The sequence below is a fragment of the Simochromis diagramma genome, unplaced genomic scaffold (genome assembly GCF_900408965.1).
Source record: "Simochromis diagramma unplaced genomic scaffold, fSimDia1.1 OVJJ01000026.1, whole genome shotgun sequence".
In the NCBI taxonomy this organism is placed as follows: domain Eukaryota; kingdom Metazoa; phylum Chordata; class Actinopteri; order Cichliformes; family Cichlidae; genus Simochromis; species Simochromis diagramma.
Genome location: NW_024386985.1, coordinates 4,052,531 through 4,066,939, shown reverse-complemented (window position 1 = coordinate 4,066,939; position 14,409 = coordinate 4,052,531). Strand labels below are relative to the sequence as shown.

The window sequence follows — 14,409 nt, the reverse complement described above, 5'->3', positions numbered from 1 at the left end:
AGAAAATAGCATTACTGCAGGAACTGTTTGCTTCATTACAATCATATGATACCAGTTAAGCTAACTGAGTCATTCACAGCCAATTACTGCATTTTGAGAAGCATCCAAGTTGGAGATACCTGAGCAAGAGAAGAAAATATGTGGAAAACTGAATCACTTGTGGTTTGTTTTTTTAATGAAACTTGAACAGATGTTTCATCTTGTGATTCACAAGTCTGAAGGGTGTGGTGTAGGGGAGGTAAAATCTTACTGGTAACAGGGGCGGCGTTGTTTGGAGTGTCAGCCCTCAGGTACTGCGTGGTCTGGGTGGACGGCTGAGAAAGGCCCTGTGAACTTCCACTGTCACTCACACTGAAAGACACAGAGTTGTATATTATACGTTAAAAAAAAAAAAAAAAAAAAAAAAAAAAAAACAGTCCTTGATAAACATCCTCCCTAAAGCACAGGATAGTCATTTTCTTTCAGTCAGTCAGGTCATAGTTTTAATTGACAGTCACATGGCTCAAGGTGCTTTATAGCGTAAGACCCTATTTGGTGACACAGAGAGATAGAAAAACTCCCTTTTAACAGGAAGACACCTGCAGCAGAACCAGGATCAGGAAGGGGCAGCCATCTACTGTGGCTAATGAGGGTGAGGAGGAGGAAGACAGGACAAAAGACACATTATGGGAGAGTTTAATAATAAATACTAATAATTACTACTGATTAAATTCAGTAGTGGTGTATAAACACACAGAGAGTGAGGAGAAGATGTTCAGTGCATTATGTGAAACATCCACACAAGCCTATTGTAGTATAACTCAGTAAAGTAGAAAGTAGAGAAGGTGTCCGTCTCCTGAATCCAAACTGGGAGCTGATTCCACAGAAGAGGCCCCTGAAAACCTGCAGTCTGTTTAGGTTAAATGCTCTATTGGGACAATATGGTACTATGAGGTCTTTAAGATATGATGTGGCCCTTTTATTAAAGATTTTGTTTGGGAGGAGAATGATTTTAAATTCAGAATTGAATTTAAAAATGTCTAAAATGATAAGTGTGTTAGCTTTTTAAAATTTCTGACTGTCCCGATGGCAAACCTTTCTGAATGTGCTGATCTAATTTTACATTGATAACCTGTGCAAGCTTCATCTGAAGTGGAGATTACAGGAAGAAGTGCTGCTCTTAAGATGTCACTCATGCATCAGGGTGTAAGATTTCTTTGGAAGCAGAACAAGCAAAAGAACCGTACCTGTCCTCCATCTCCACTCTCTTCATGCTGTGCAGGTGCAGGATGGCCAGAATGATGGCCACGAGGAAGATGACAATGCAGCAGACACTCACGCTTATATAGAACACCTGGGTGGAGGTGGTGGGAGCGGTAACACCATCTACTGATGACACAAAAATGACACAAATTAAGAATCAGACAAACAAGCCGCTCTAAAAAAGACAAAGGAAAAGGGGGGAGATTACAGCATAAGAAATTCCATAATCGCATGATACAAAAATATGATATGATGGCCACAGTATAAAAAAAAAAAAAGAAAAAAAAAGGCATACATGGAAAAGAAAGTATGAGAGCACCTCGGGCTCCACTCAAGAGTTAATGGAGACCTGGAAAAGCAGTGACTGTGCCCGGGGTCCAGCATCTGAGAGCTGTTCTCATCACCTCTCTAAAAGCCTCAGAGGGCCCCGGGCTCCTCGGGCCTACCCAAGCAGAAGGGAGACGACCCACTAATGGTGCTTTGCTTCAAGGAGGCTCACACAAGTCTGAATAGATGAGAACAACCACTCCAACTCTGAGGGGTGGGTGGGAGCTGACAGTGGTCTTCAATAGCACAATGAATCCTTCTCTTTAGCCCTCAATTCATTTTCTTTTTTCCTAACGAAGACAGACTACTGAAGACTCCTATACAGCTGACATCATAGTGATTTAACATCTGTCTCACTAGGCTGATGCCACCTGTGAACAATACACGCAGCAGGAAGAGGGGGACAAGGTGGAAAGTTTACTTACAGTCAGGCCGAGGGAGAGAGTTATTGTTGACAGGAATGGGGATCTTTTCAGAATCGATTCCTGTTTGGGGAGGGGGAAAGGGAGAGAAATACATAAACTTCATTTAACATCAAATTATCAAAATATATTCAAATGATGCTAACTTCTAGCTCGGACTCAGCTTTATTAACATAGGCTTGGTGTAACCTCTTATTTCAGCCTCTGTTTTAGAGCCTTTCTTTATAAACCCATGCTCCTGATTATTATTATTTAATTTTAAGGCTGGTATGAGCACTTTAGCAAAGTGTTTTTTGCTTTTCTCCATATTACTTCTGGTGATTTAAACCAACTTTTCTTCTCACTGGTTCACCTGTATACACTATCACGCCTGTAAACACTTTTTCCCCCCTAAAAACATAAAATGAAATTTAAACTTCTCAAAAACAAGTTCCATCCACAACCAACAGACTATGATGTGATGTGATGTGTGAATGTGATGCAGTGATGCATAACAGCTGAGCGTTACAAGTAATTTATCCATACAACATGACAGCAACACAGAAAATGTGGTTTAAATTTAAAAAAAAATTAAAGAGCATGTCTCTACTACACGACGGGGATTTTCTTTTTCCTAAATCTTTGGTGCAATTTATTATAAAGCCCAAAAGCAGCTCATTTATCTCAACATTAAACAAAAAGCTCTGCTTCAAACAGAAGAACGCAAAACAAACTCTTCACTCTGTTAGTTTGGTCTTGTTTAGAGGGTGATGATGAAACCCTTGAAAAGTTGAGCAGTTAACTTATTTTGACAACAAGTTGCGATCATAAATCAGCAAACACGGACAAACATTTTCAGCCCTCTCCTGTGTCACTGCAGGCAGCGACAGGGAGGAATGACTGCAACTCAGGCACACAAAGAATCTGTTCATGCTACCAATTCGACTCCTGCTTAAAATAAGACGGGAATAAATTTGTTTCCATGGGGGCATATGGCAAGAAGCCTCTGGGCCACATGTAATTATCTTCAGGCAGTTTGAAAATAGCAGCAAACAAGGAACACAAGAACCGGCACATCTACCTACTGTTACTTTAACGTTTGGTTAATAATGTAGGGGAACCAGCAATATGACAGATTTTTATTTATTTATTTATTTTATGAAATTAGAAGGGTGACATTTATTGATATGACCTTTAAAGGGTTAATGGCCGCCTGGTAAACTGCCTTTAAATACATAAGGTAACATGAAGAGAGATCTAGGACCCTGGTGCATCTGTAGTCTTTCTTAATCTAAATCAATGCTGCTCGAGTGTGTCTGCCCTGCTGTTATGTTTTTATGTCTCTTTCTTATTAATTTTTTTTTTTTATCCCCCTGCATTTACACAATCCTTGGTAAGGAAAGAGTGTTTTTAAACTGCTGTGAGCTGTGAGATGTCTTTCTAATTTATGGTTCCTGTCTGATGGCCTTAGAAGGGATATGCATATTTCACCATTGCCCCTAGAGGCCAGAAGGTGTTGTGGTCACTTCACTGGTTGTGTTTCACACGGGCTGTGATGTTACCACAGACCAGTCAGTGTCTACAGTCCATTTTGACATCTGAATGAATATTTGTAAAGCTTGTGAGGTAACCTGCAACCAACCGTGTCAGGTTACAAAAAAGAAAAATCGTGATGTGCGTGACTAGCTGAAATGACACCGAAAGCATACCAAGTACTACTGTTTACAGGCTGACAATGGCGAGAATAAAAGAGGATTAATTGCTTTGCTGGGTTCTTTAAAGCTCCTGAAGAAGGTGCAGTCTGATACGCGATGGTTCAATTTTTATCATCTATAGCGCACAGAAACAGAAGTCATTTGTTACATGTTACCTTGAGGGGCCCTGGATGTTTTTAATAACATTTGACTGGTCCAGTCCCCCCCGAGCAGTTCTCCAGTTACCCCATTTTATTTTATTTTAATCAGATTTAAAATTTTAATTTACAATTTTGCTTTCCAATGTTACTGAAAATTGTCAGATGCCATCAGATTTCACTACAAAGCTCTTACTGTGTTTTGAGCTTCATAATTAATAAAGCTAAAAATGTCTTTTCATACTATTAAGATTTTCCTTGTTACGAGCCCTCTAAGTACATGGGACGGCTCAAAACTTTGCACCCATTTGTGATCCAACTTATTTTCATAAGGAGCTTTTCACATTAAATTTTCAGAGCTGAGAGAGTTTTTAAACCTCACATTTGTGTAGATGAACAGATTCTTACTCTTATAGCACATTTTCCTCCTCTTGAAGTTGAGCACTGTGTAGTTGTTGGCATGGATGGTCAGATTCAGCTGCATTGTTAAAAATGCCTCTTCATCTACTTTGCCCGAACATAAGATGTCCACTCTGAAGACTGTGGAGGAAACACGCACACAAAAACATAAATATTACACACACATAAAAACTCCATCATAGCTTCAGGATTTTCAGAACTTTTCTTTAAAAATTAAAGGTGAATATTTGACAGACCAGAGGGAACACGGGGCACTTCCCCCTGAAGGGAGATGTTGCACCATGGCGGGTTCAGGGCTACGGGGTTCTCCACGCTGAATGAAAGCCGGTAGTCAACCTTTAAACGAGGAACGGAGAAGAAATGTTAATTTTTCCCTCACATGTGTGATCAGATGACCTGTGTGCTGAGAACATGCTCGGCTCGGTCTCACCTTTGTCTTGGAGTACCATGTGAAGTAGAGGCTGTTGGTCTCAGTGGGCACAGACATGTTGAAGGAAAGCGCGTAATGGTTCACCACATCGTGTCGCACGTAGTACAGCTCTGCGTCGAGGCCTGTGTGAGAAGAAGGAACAGATTTTACTTCGGTGAGAACCTCATCCAGTGCAGGGGATGATTGAGCCCTTAAACTCTGTGGACTGACATCACTAAAAAGCCTCTATTCTGAAGAAATTATTGAGATCACGGGACATAAAAGACCTTTGATAACACATTTCCTCATTCAGAGCAAGTCTCGTATACGGTTAAATATCCAGTCACACTGCTAGCGGCACTAGCAGGCTTCTCCTCAGTAAAGAGAGATGGACTAAACATTGCAACATCATTGCGCTGTTAGCACTTAATAACACTTAATGGTCATGTGAAAAAGTTCAAAAGGTTTAAGTCAGACAGCATCCAAAAATATCAGCATAATTTCCAATCTAGGAAACTAAATCCGACACTCACAATCTGTGCAACCATTCACAGAAAGCTCAGCAGGCTGGTACTCTGTGCTGTTTCTTCCCCTTTTATTGTAACGAATTCAAGCCTTTAAAGAAGCTTTTTTTCTTTTTCTTTTTTTACTCCATCAAAAAGTGTAATGTATGCTGGTGAAATCCCCCAACCAGTGCCCAAGGCAGTGCTATCACTCCTTGAAAGAGTCTGTCTGGCAGAGAAGGGTCTATCAGTCTGTGAATATCTAGTTTAAAGAGAAGTGAAGAATGCACCCAGGCTCCCACAGTACCCCTGGGTGTCTCAGAGCACCCGTCATAGGGCATTCTTACACCGGCTCAATTAAAAACAGAGGCGACGAGGGTTACGTAAAGTTTCTAACGAGTCCAAAGAACAAGACAGCTGCTCTCTCTTTTTCTGTTGATCACATTTTTAGCATGTGAAAAGGTAAAATTCAGAAACTAAGACTTTGGATGATTAAATCAAAAAAAGGGGGATTTGACTTGCATGGAAAGAAAAGGGGTGTGCTGAAAGGCAGACTAGGGAATGTTCACAGTAAATGTTTTTTGTCTCGACTAGCTTGTAATTTTAAATTTTCATAACTTCAAAGTAAAATGCATGCATAACTTCCTTAAATTAAAGTTGGGTTTTAAAAAAAGAACTGATTCTGAGGGGACAGGCTGAAACTTTGATCTGATTGATCATATCAGGACCCAAGTTTGCACCTGGATCGGCACCACCTCACAATCAGAAATCAGTTTTCTGCTTTTCCAGCAGCTTCAGAACTGCATGCTGATTCGAGCACACAGCCCAAACAGGAACAGCGGTGGGAAGAAACAAAGCAGAAATACTCGATTACTGTAGAATTTTCAGGTATCTGTACTTGAGTTTATTTGTCTGACAACTTTTTACTTTTACACACTACTTTTTTTTCTGTACTTTCTACTTCTTACATTCTTAAAACAGGCTTGTTACTTTTGGTTTGTCGGAACTGAAGGGAGTTATTTCATCACTGCAGGCCACCAACATCAAGCAGACTTGAGCCTAAACAATAACACATGAAAGGCACTCCTTTTTGTGTATTAATCACCAGGAAATGTCGACTAAAACGAGATCAAACAGGCACAAGCGTGTGTCATACTCAGAGGTTAGAGTGGGCCAGTGTTGTTTTTTGACACAACACCGGAACGACTGCAGGTGTCCATAAGTTGCTATCTCAGTACTTCAGCACGTAGCTAGCCCTACAGAAGACTAGCAAGCATAAAGGGACTGATTTTTTTTTTAGGGCAAACAGGTTAGTTTGCTGTACTGTGATGGATTTAAACTAAAGAACATTGTGTGCACAGTGTCCGTGGTTTCATGGTCAGAGTTAGGTACATTAAGAATAGCAGAGCTGAATCTGAAGTTAAGCTGGTGATGCTGAGATTCATTCACTGAAATCCACTCTTGTAAGAACCTTGTACCATCTAGAAAAAGACCCCCAGCATAAACATACTGTCAGTGTAGAGGATGGAAATCAGCCAGGACAACTCATGAAACATCTGCTCACATCTGGTTGAAGTCAATTGTGTACACCCACAAAGAGCAGCAGGTCACCTTACCACAGCCTGTACACTAAGAAAATCTACTGCAGCTCTCAACAGAAATTATTGTAAGTTGTGATTCTTTTCCCACTCTGAGCCACTACAGGTGATTTTAGGGTCCCCCCACCTGTTTAGAGGCAAAGACAACTTCTACAATGTAGGCAAGAGAAAATAGAGCTATTTTTTATTTTCCTTTTTTTTCCTCTGCTCATGTTCTACTTACCTGATTCAAGCTTAGTACCTTTATTAGAATTGAAAATCAGACTAGCATAAAGTTTGTATTCCTATCTACTAATATAATTTCATTATTACATTAATGTGGGACAAGGTTTAGTTAGCTTTGCATAAAAATAGGTGGTAGAAATGTTCTTTGAGGAACTACTTTTGTACTTTTTCACCTTTACTTGAGTAAAGAAGTTCAACTTTTCAACTTTTACTGGAGTATTTTTAAACACTAGTAACTGTACTTTTACTTGAGTACAGAATGTCTGTACTTTTGGCACCTCTCAACAGGAATAATTACCTTACTCGTGCTCAACTTTGTGTGCCCCCCTTGTCTCAACATGAGGCCACACACATCTCTTATACCAATTAAATTATGCAGCCAGGCATAAAGGCTCCAAGAGGACGAGAGTGGCTCAAGTTTCTCACAGCACTTTCCACCCAAAAAGCCAGAATATCAAAACAGGAATCGGAGGCGGTGGCAGCAGCAGCAGCCTGTAAGTGTACACAGACTGAGGATGGGGAATAAGTGGTTCCTGAGGTGGAGGAAGTTGAACCATGCACTGCACTTTAATCCCTGACTTAAATACTCAGCTCTCTGGAATGAAAAACAGTATTACCAGGAGATGTGTCTGTAAAAAGGACTCCTTTTTGATTAGTGGTGTGCCTTGCACATCAAACAACTAGAGATGCCACTAGCTCTGATGCTAACTCAGACTTCTCCAGCATGACACTTGAGAGCGTGTTGTTGGCATTTCCCGCACAATTTTTCTGTTTCACTGCAGCATTTAAGCAATTTGTCGTCAGCATTTCACCACCGATGCCACATTTCTTATCCCATCCATAAAGAAACCCACAGTTATCAGGCCAAGCACTTGAGCAATATAAAACTAGAATTATTTTTTGCAGCCTTACATTAATTTTTGCATAATCATATGACTAGGATGCACAATTAATGCAGTGCCCCGGTCAATAAACTTAACAGTGCTCCTAACAGCAGATGATTTAATACAGTGGGTGTTTTGTCTGTTCGTATGGAAGTATCTGAAGAATTCATTAAAAAAATTTCATGCATGAAATTACTACCAATATACTGGCACAGCGGCAAAGTAAACGACACGAAAGCAGTGCATGACCCAACTTGCAGAGATCCGTGAGGTAACCAGTGTCTGAGTAACAAAGAAACAAGTACAAACATATTATTATGAAGTATTATTGTATGGAAATTCTTTTAAAGTTTAGATCCCTTAAATCATGTCTCGGTAATTCAACCATTACACTGCTTTCAGAGAGCTGATCGTTGTAATCGCTTGCTCTTTCTGGTTGCTTTCCTTCCTAACATTCCTTCCATCCTAGAGATTCCCTCCACTTCACTGTAAGACACCGTGGAAATAATCCACAGCCCCTGCTCTGTGGAAAAATGGATTCAAAACTAGTTTAGCCGAAGATAATAAAGTTATAGTAATAACAAGAATAAGGCTTCAGCTCAAATCATTTAAAGTGCTTTTCAAAGCTGAAGTGTTTGTACAAAAGCTTCTTTGCTAAGCCCTGATAGTAGCATGGTGGATCGGTGACATAAAACCATACATTCACTTTCAGTCACTTGGCTCGCAAAAGGACGGAGGGTAAGAATTACCAGCAATGCTCCCAACATACACATGTGCCTCGCCAATGATCAGTCAGTGAATCTACTGAGGCCAGATTCACCAACACTAGGGCCAGCTGGCATTGAAGAACTACTGTCAGGATTTACCGAGGAGCCATATTATTAATAATTTGTACAGACACTGTAATTTTAGGAGCTGGCCTTATTTGTAGGAGTTTCCCTTTCAGAGTGCAAAGTTTGGGAGGAGAATATTTAAATTAATTATACATAATAATGATTTACGGAGGTTTGTGGTGGTTAACTACAAATTAAGCCAAATATAATTAATGAAAAATAACGTTTGCCTCATTGTGCACCACACGTGGCCGTGATTGGTGCAGCTCAGTGTGGTCATTTATTTAGAAAGACGGGATAAGAGGTTGCCTGAATAAGTGTATAACTAGCATAGATGTCCAGTTCTTCAGTTAGTCCTCATCCCAGACGTTTAGAGCTGAGGCTTCATATTCCTGGTCCTCAATAATACCGTGAATTTGATTAAACACAGCATAGCTTGAAAGGAAAGAAAAGGATCCAAATATGCTACTTTAGTAAGTCACAGAAACACTTAATCAGTGTTTTATATATAATTTTATTGTATTTGTATTTTAATTTTAGGCTTGTATAATACTCAAGTTTCTAAATGCTTTTCTTTCGTACTTGATTTTTGTACTTATTTCTTCAAGTTAACTGGAAAAAAAGTACTTAGCCATTTCTCTACTCTGTTTAAGCTGGTATATAGTTTTCTATATGTAGTCTTTAATGTTTTGCCTGCTATAACAGGAATTTCCCAACTTCTGGGATAGATCTCAAGTATATCTCATCTTAGTGAATAGTATGGAATGATCTTTCTGACCACACTAATGAAGTTCTGACGGATGCCATGTAACAAAGGTCCATTCTGAGTCAGTAAAAAAACAAAACAAAAAAAAAAAAACCAAACATACAGTACGCATGATTTATATATCTAGGAGAAACGAGATGCACCACAAAAATGAATAGCATGAAGAAGCTGTTCAGAATAAAGATTTGGTGAACATTTGAGGACGCCGTCCTAGTCTGACACTAGTAATGTAAAAAGAAAGAACATACATATGTTCAAATCCCTATAAAAGCCACATGAGATTATGTATAAAACCACACAGCACCACACTGACACACTACACCTCAGAGCAGCTCAGTACAATCAGTCCTCTGCTGTTCACCACAATATGAGGACTTTCCTTAAGAGCACAAGGAAACAACCCTGATTCTAACCATGACAGAGGAGAGGGGCTTACTCACTCTCATCCCTCTTCCTACATTTTTCTTAGTGGTTCAGACCTGAATAACTGAAGTGCCAAAAACTTCAGTTCCTCTAATGTCCACTTGAGTAACGTTTTCAAAAACGAGTCTGTAGCCAGTCAGTGTTTGCTACATCTCACATCTACTAAATGGAGTCAATAAATTGGACCTCCCCTCAATGTTTTTGTTTCAAGAGTCTTTTGGAATATTTCCTAATGTAATTATGAACTGTGAATCATGCAAAGCAACTTTGTTTCATGCAAAGCTACTGTAGTAGGGAGCTTTCCCACTGGAACAGGGTAACTAATGACAAAGGGGGGAACAAATAATAAAATACCCCATAATAATGAATAATGTGCTGAAAGAAAGATTTTTGAAACCTTCATATCAAAAGTGAAACCATTTCATTTCATTTCATACACAGCACAGTATCTACACAGTTATAAAACAAAGCAATAAGCCAGTAATATGAAATTCAGCTTAGCAGAGTGTCACTACATTTTAAGTCAACACTCCTCTGCGAGCTGTGGATCACATTGCAGACTTTGAAAAAGGAGAACAAAAGGTGGTAGTGGCCAGGTGGCAAAGTCCAGGGCAGATATAACAAAGACCCTCTTGTACCTCCCAAAGCCTCCATCCCTGAGTGCTCAGGAGATAAACACTCCTTACAGCTTCTCTCTGGAAAGATAGTGGCCACACAAGCCAAAGAAGGAGAAAATGAGGGCACACGTGAAACCCTATCAACTGGAAACTCTAAACAAATCCACAGACAGAGGAAGGAGGCGGGGGGTAAAGACATCAGAGCCGCAGTGGAGCTACTCACCGAAAAGGCCTGATTTTCAAGTGTGACTGGAAATAAGGTAAAACTAGCTGAGTTGAGGTTGAAGTTAAAGCAGCATATATCCCAGAAGTTGCAATAAGCAACTGCAAAATCTTCAAATCTATTCCACTGGTAATAATGTCTGAATAAGGTATTTTGCTGCAGGTACAGGAAGCCTGTTGCAGTAACATCTAAAATAAGACTAAGTCTAGAAATCCCCTCCAACTGAATGACAGATAGTATGCAAGAACAAATATTAAAAGAACCGGATAATCATGACTCCACATTATAGCATCATGCACATATTTTAAATCATTAAAAGAAGAGTTCTAAATGACAGCTTTCTTGTAGTGTTTTAATATGTAAAATTCCATTGGCGCCATTACAGCCAAAGTCCCCCACCCCCAAAAAAGAGATTATTAAATTATTTTCTATCTGAAAAAGACGTATATAATTGTAATGTAGGGCAGGGTTTAATTTTAGCTTGGATCAAACAAACAAATAACCAGCTTTTTTGCTTTGATAACATTGGCTCTAATATGAGGCGCTGAGCTACCAATTCTCCACGGGCAGTCACCTGACATGCCATCTAGCTCACAGTTAGATTCAACAGGCAATCAAGTTCGTTCTATCCAGTTTGTCCCATAAAAGAGCTGCGGTACAGGGGTCTGAGGGGTGGGGAGCTTAAGTGCATCATTTGTAGGCCAGGCTGGGACAGAGTCGTTTACAGTCTCAGGAGATGACTGGAAAGATAATGCTAGGAGCACATACGTACTATGGAAAATACAAGAACAGGAAAATGAAGCCAAGTCCAGTTCCTGGGCTGTGCGAGTGACACATTTGTTAGGCCTGTGAAGTAGCTAGGAAGCTCGCAATTTTCTAGTTGTTAAATCAGGGTCTCTATGTCACTGTAAAGTAAAAAAATAAAAAAATCAAGGGTCTTTAACCCCCTGATAAAATTAAAAACAGCTTTTTCTGCAGGCTACACTCTATCCGGAAATATATGCAGATCAAGCAGAAGGGCAGGATGAGACTTTACAACAGCGCTGTCAAGTCAGTCCTGTTTATGGGTCAGATTACTGAAAACCAAGACAAACGTCAGAGCAACCAAAGACCTCCACACTGGGCATCTTTTCATTTTTTCTAGTAACTGCTTGTCCCTGGTGGTCTGCATCCACTGTGTGATGCCTGCTGGGGGCAAAAAAAGGAACACCAGGCGACAGCGGTCTCGTGCCTCAGGAGACGTGCACATCATGCAGTGAAAGAAAGCTGAAACAGACACCAAACTGCTGATCCAGAGACAGAAGCAGCTGAATTCAACTGATGATCATTCCATTGGTTCAAAATACATGAACCTTGTGGTTTTTACTTCCTCCTCGAAGATGTTAGTCATCTCAGCTCTTACAGTGCATTGCTGTAACGGGATTTGATTTATGGGCTTGATTTATAAGAAAGGAAAAAGTCAAAATGAATACATTAAAACTTTTTCTTTAATTTAGTTTTATTTTTTTCTCTTCTGATTATTTTGTTCACACTCACGGAAACATTACTTTACCCTTACTTTTGCATATTTTCTGTAAACGTGTGTTAAAACTGAACTAAACTGGGATCAATCTTCTTTCTTGAAAACACATCATCATCTCTTTCCCTGGAAACATTTTAGTCGCTTTTCTCTGCAGAAAACCACTTTTAGAAGTTTCTTTACATCCAGTAACTAAAAAGGAGTTTTAGCATCCAAATTTAGGAATAAAAAACTGAATCCCCCTTAATGATGTGAATTTAGCATGACCGAACTTCCCGAACGAAGAGCACTGCTGAGCTTTTACAGATGGCCTGCAAACAACAGCACTAGATGAACTTCAGGGTTCCTTAAAGCCAGAAGAAAAACTCGCATTAAGTCACCATCTTTGTGGCTTTCTTTCACTCACTTCAAAGAGGCTGCACATCAGTTTCTTTCTTTTCTTCCTTGGAGCAGCCCGAGGGCAGACGCGAATGAAGGCAGGGAGAGGAATCTGGGGAAGACTGTCCTATTAAAAGGCTCCTCATTCATAGTTACTTTTTGCTCAAAAGGGACTCATTCGTTTACTCAACAAATATCAACCAGTTCACTGAGAAAATGATCAGCCGTTTCATTTCATCCTGAATAAAGGGTCATTTAAGAGGCCTCTCATCTCACACCTACTCATCTATATTTGGCTTTGTGTGTGCAGTTGTGGCCAAAGGTTTTGGCAGTGGCACAAAGTTTGTTTTTACACGTTTCTGTGATTTATTGAACAACAATCACAAGGATTTCACACATATCGAAAAACTTATTGGCAAATAAATAAAACTTTAGTTTTAGCAGTGAGGCCACTGGCAAAACTTTTGGTCACGACTGTACAGCAGCCTTTGAAAGGCTGGGTTGTGAGCACGAGGTCAGATGTAGGGAGGTGCATTCCCCTAACACAGCATATCACCTATTTTATGACAGCACAAAGATGAAAAGGCTCCATCTGATTTAAGCTTCTCCTGCTCCTAACATTTCTCAAGTCAAATTAAATAACCCTACAATACTGAAAGAAAACATGACAGTATATTTCCGATTTCAACAGGAGGGCAACCATCTTCTAAAACGTGTTGACGCCTTGCAGAACTTCTTCTGAGTGCAGAGATTTTCAGACAAAAGATGTGAAGGCAGGGGCTCCTCTATTCAGCTACGGGATCCTTGGAGAGTGGCATGAAGGAAATGAATACTGCTGCCAATCACTCCTCACTGTTCACAGGCTCTTTTTCAAAGCCCGGGCTTTGTCTTTCAGGTCTTTGGAGGAGGGGAGGAAAGCCTGTTACCCGACCTGGACGTAGAGTTTTACTCCTTAGCTTGCATGTTGAAAAAGATCTGGCTTTATTTGTCATTTTTGGAGGATTTACACTCAACTCTGACCTACTCGCCTGACTGCGAGACTGAAAAACATGACTACACAGCTAGAATTTTTCCCCTTGGAAGGAACAACGTCGTGCAAAGGAAAGGATCTATATGCTTTGAAGGAAACCTATTATGCTCATTTCCAGCTTTATATGTTTAATGTTAGACTACTAAAATAAAATTATTCGTCTCTCAGCTGCTCTTAGATTCTTGTAGTCTAAGAGTATCTTTGAATGAGTCACATTTGAAAATATTCCTTGATATGATTGACAGTTCATCCTCTGCGTCTCTGGCGTTAGCATCTTTCTCTTTCCATTTGTCTTTCTGAATTTATCTTCACTCCATCTTTTTTTCCTCGAGCTTTACTAGAGTAGCTTTGCTTGACTCGCAGTCCAAAATAATCCTCATCTTAAACTGGGCCTTGAACAGCACCTCAGTTCATCATAACGTACTGTTCAGACTATTTGACGCTTACTGACTGCATCTCTATGACACATAGCAAACAATGCAGTGGTGGCACAGCACCCTAAAACAGAAAATGGGTTTCCAGAGTTGACAACAACGGCACTCATTACTGTGATCATAATCAAATCCTTCAGAGGTAAAAACCCAGTGACAGTCCTTCAAACCATCTGATCAACAAGCTTAAATGTGAAGAAAAGCATTTTTTCAGCTCCTCCCACCAGCGATAAAGCTGACAAATAAAGAAGTTATCAAGTAAAATATATAGCATTGAACACTAAGTAAGGATAACACAGACTTGCCTGATCAGCCTATCATAGACATC

The 14,409-nt window shown here is 39.9% G+C and overlaps 1 protein-coding gene across 3 annotated transcripts in view; it reads right to left on the bottom strand.

The window, feature by feature from the left end:
- The window catches only part of ryk (receptor like tyrosine kinase), a 49,506-nt gene that overhangs the window by 26,227 nt on the left and 8,870 nt on the right, over window positions 1–14,409 (bottom strand). For 2 of the 3 annotated variants that reach the window (XM_040040183.1, XM_040040181.1), the window contains exons 2-7: window positions 4,673–4,794; window positions 4,479–4,578; window positions 4,231–4,362; window positions 1,995–2,054; window positions 1,227–1,368; window positions 251–351 (exon numbers count right to left, since the gene is read on the bottom strand). In XM_040040183.1, coding sequence (XP_039896117.1) covers window positions 251–351; window positions 1,227–1,368; window positions 1,995–2,054; window positions 4,231–4,362; window positions 4,479–4,578; window positions 4,673–4,794 — 657 coding nt within the window. The remainder of the gene's footprint in view (window positions 1–250; window positions 352–1,226; window positions 1,369–1,994; window positions 2,055–4,230; window positions 4,363–4,478; window positions 4,579–4,672; window positions 4,795–14,409) is intronic. The other variant, XM_040040182.1, reaches the window with a different exon arrangement.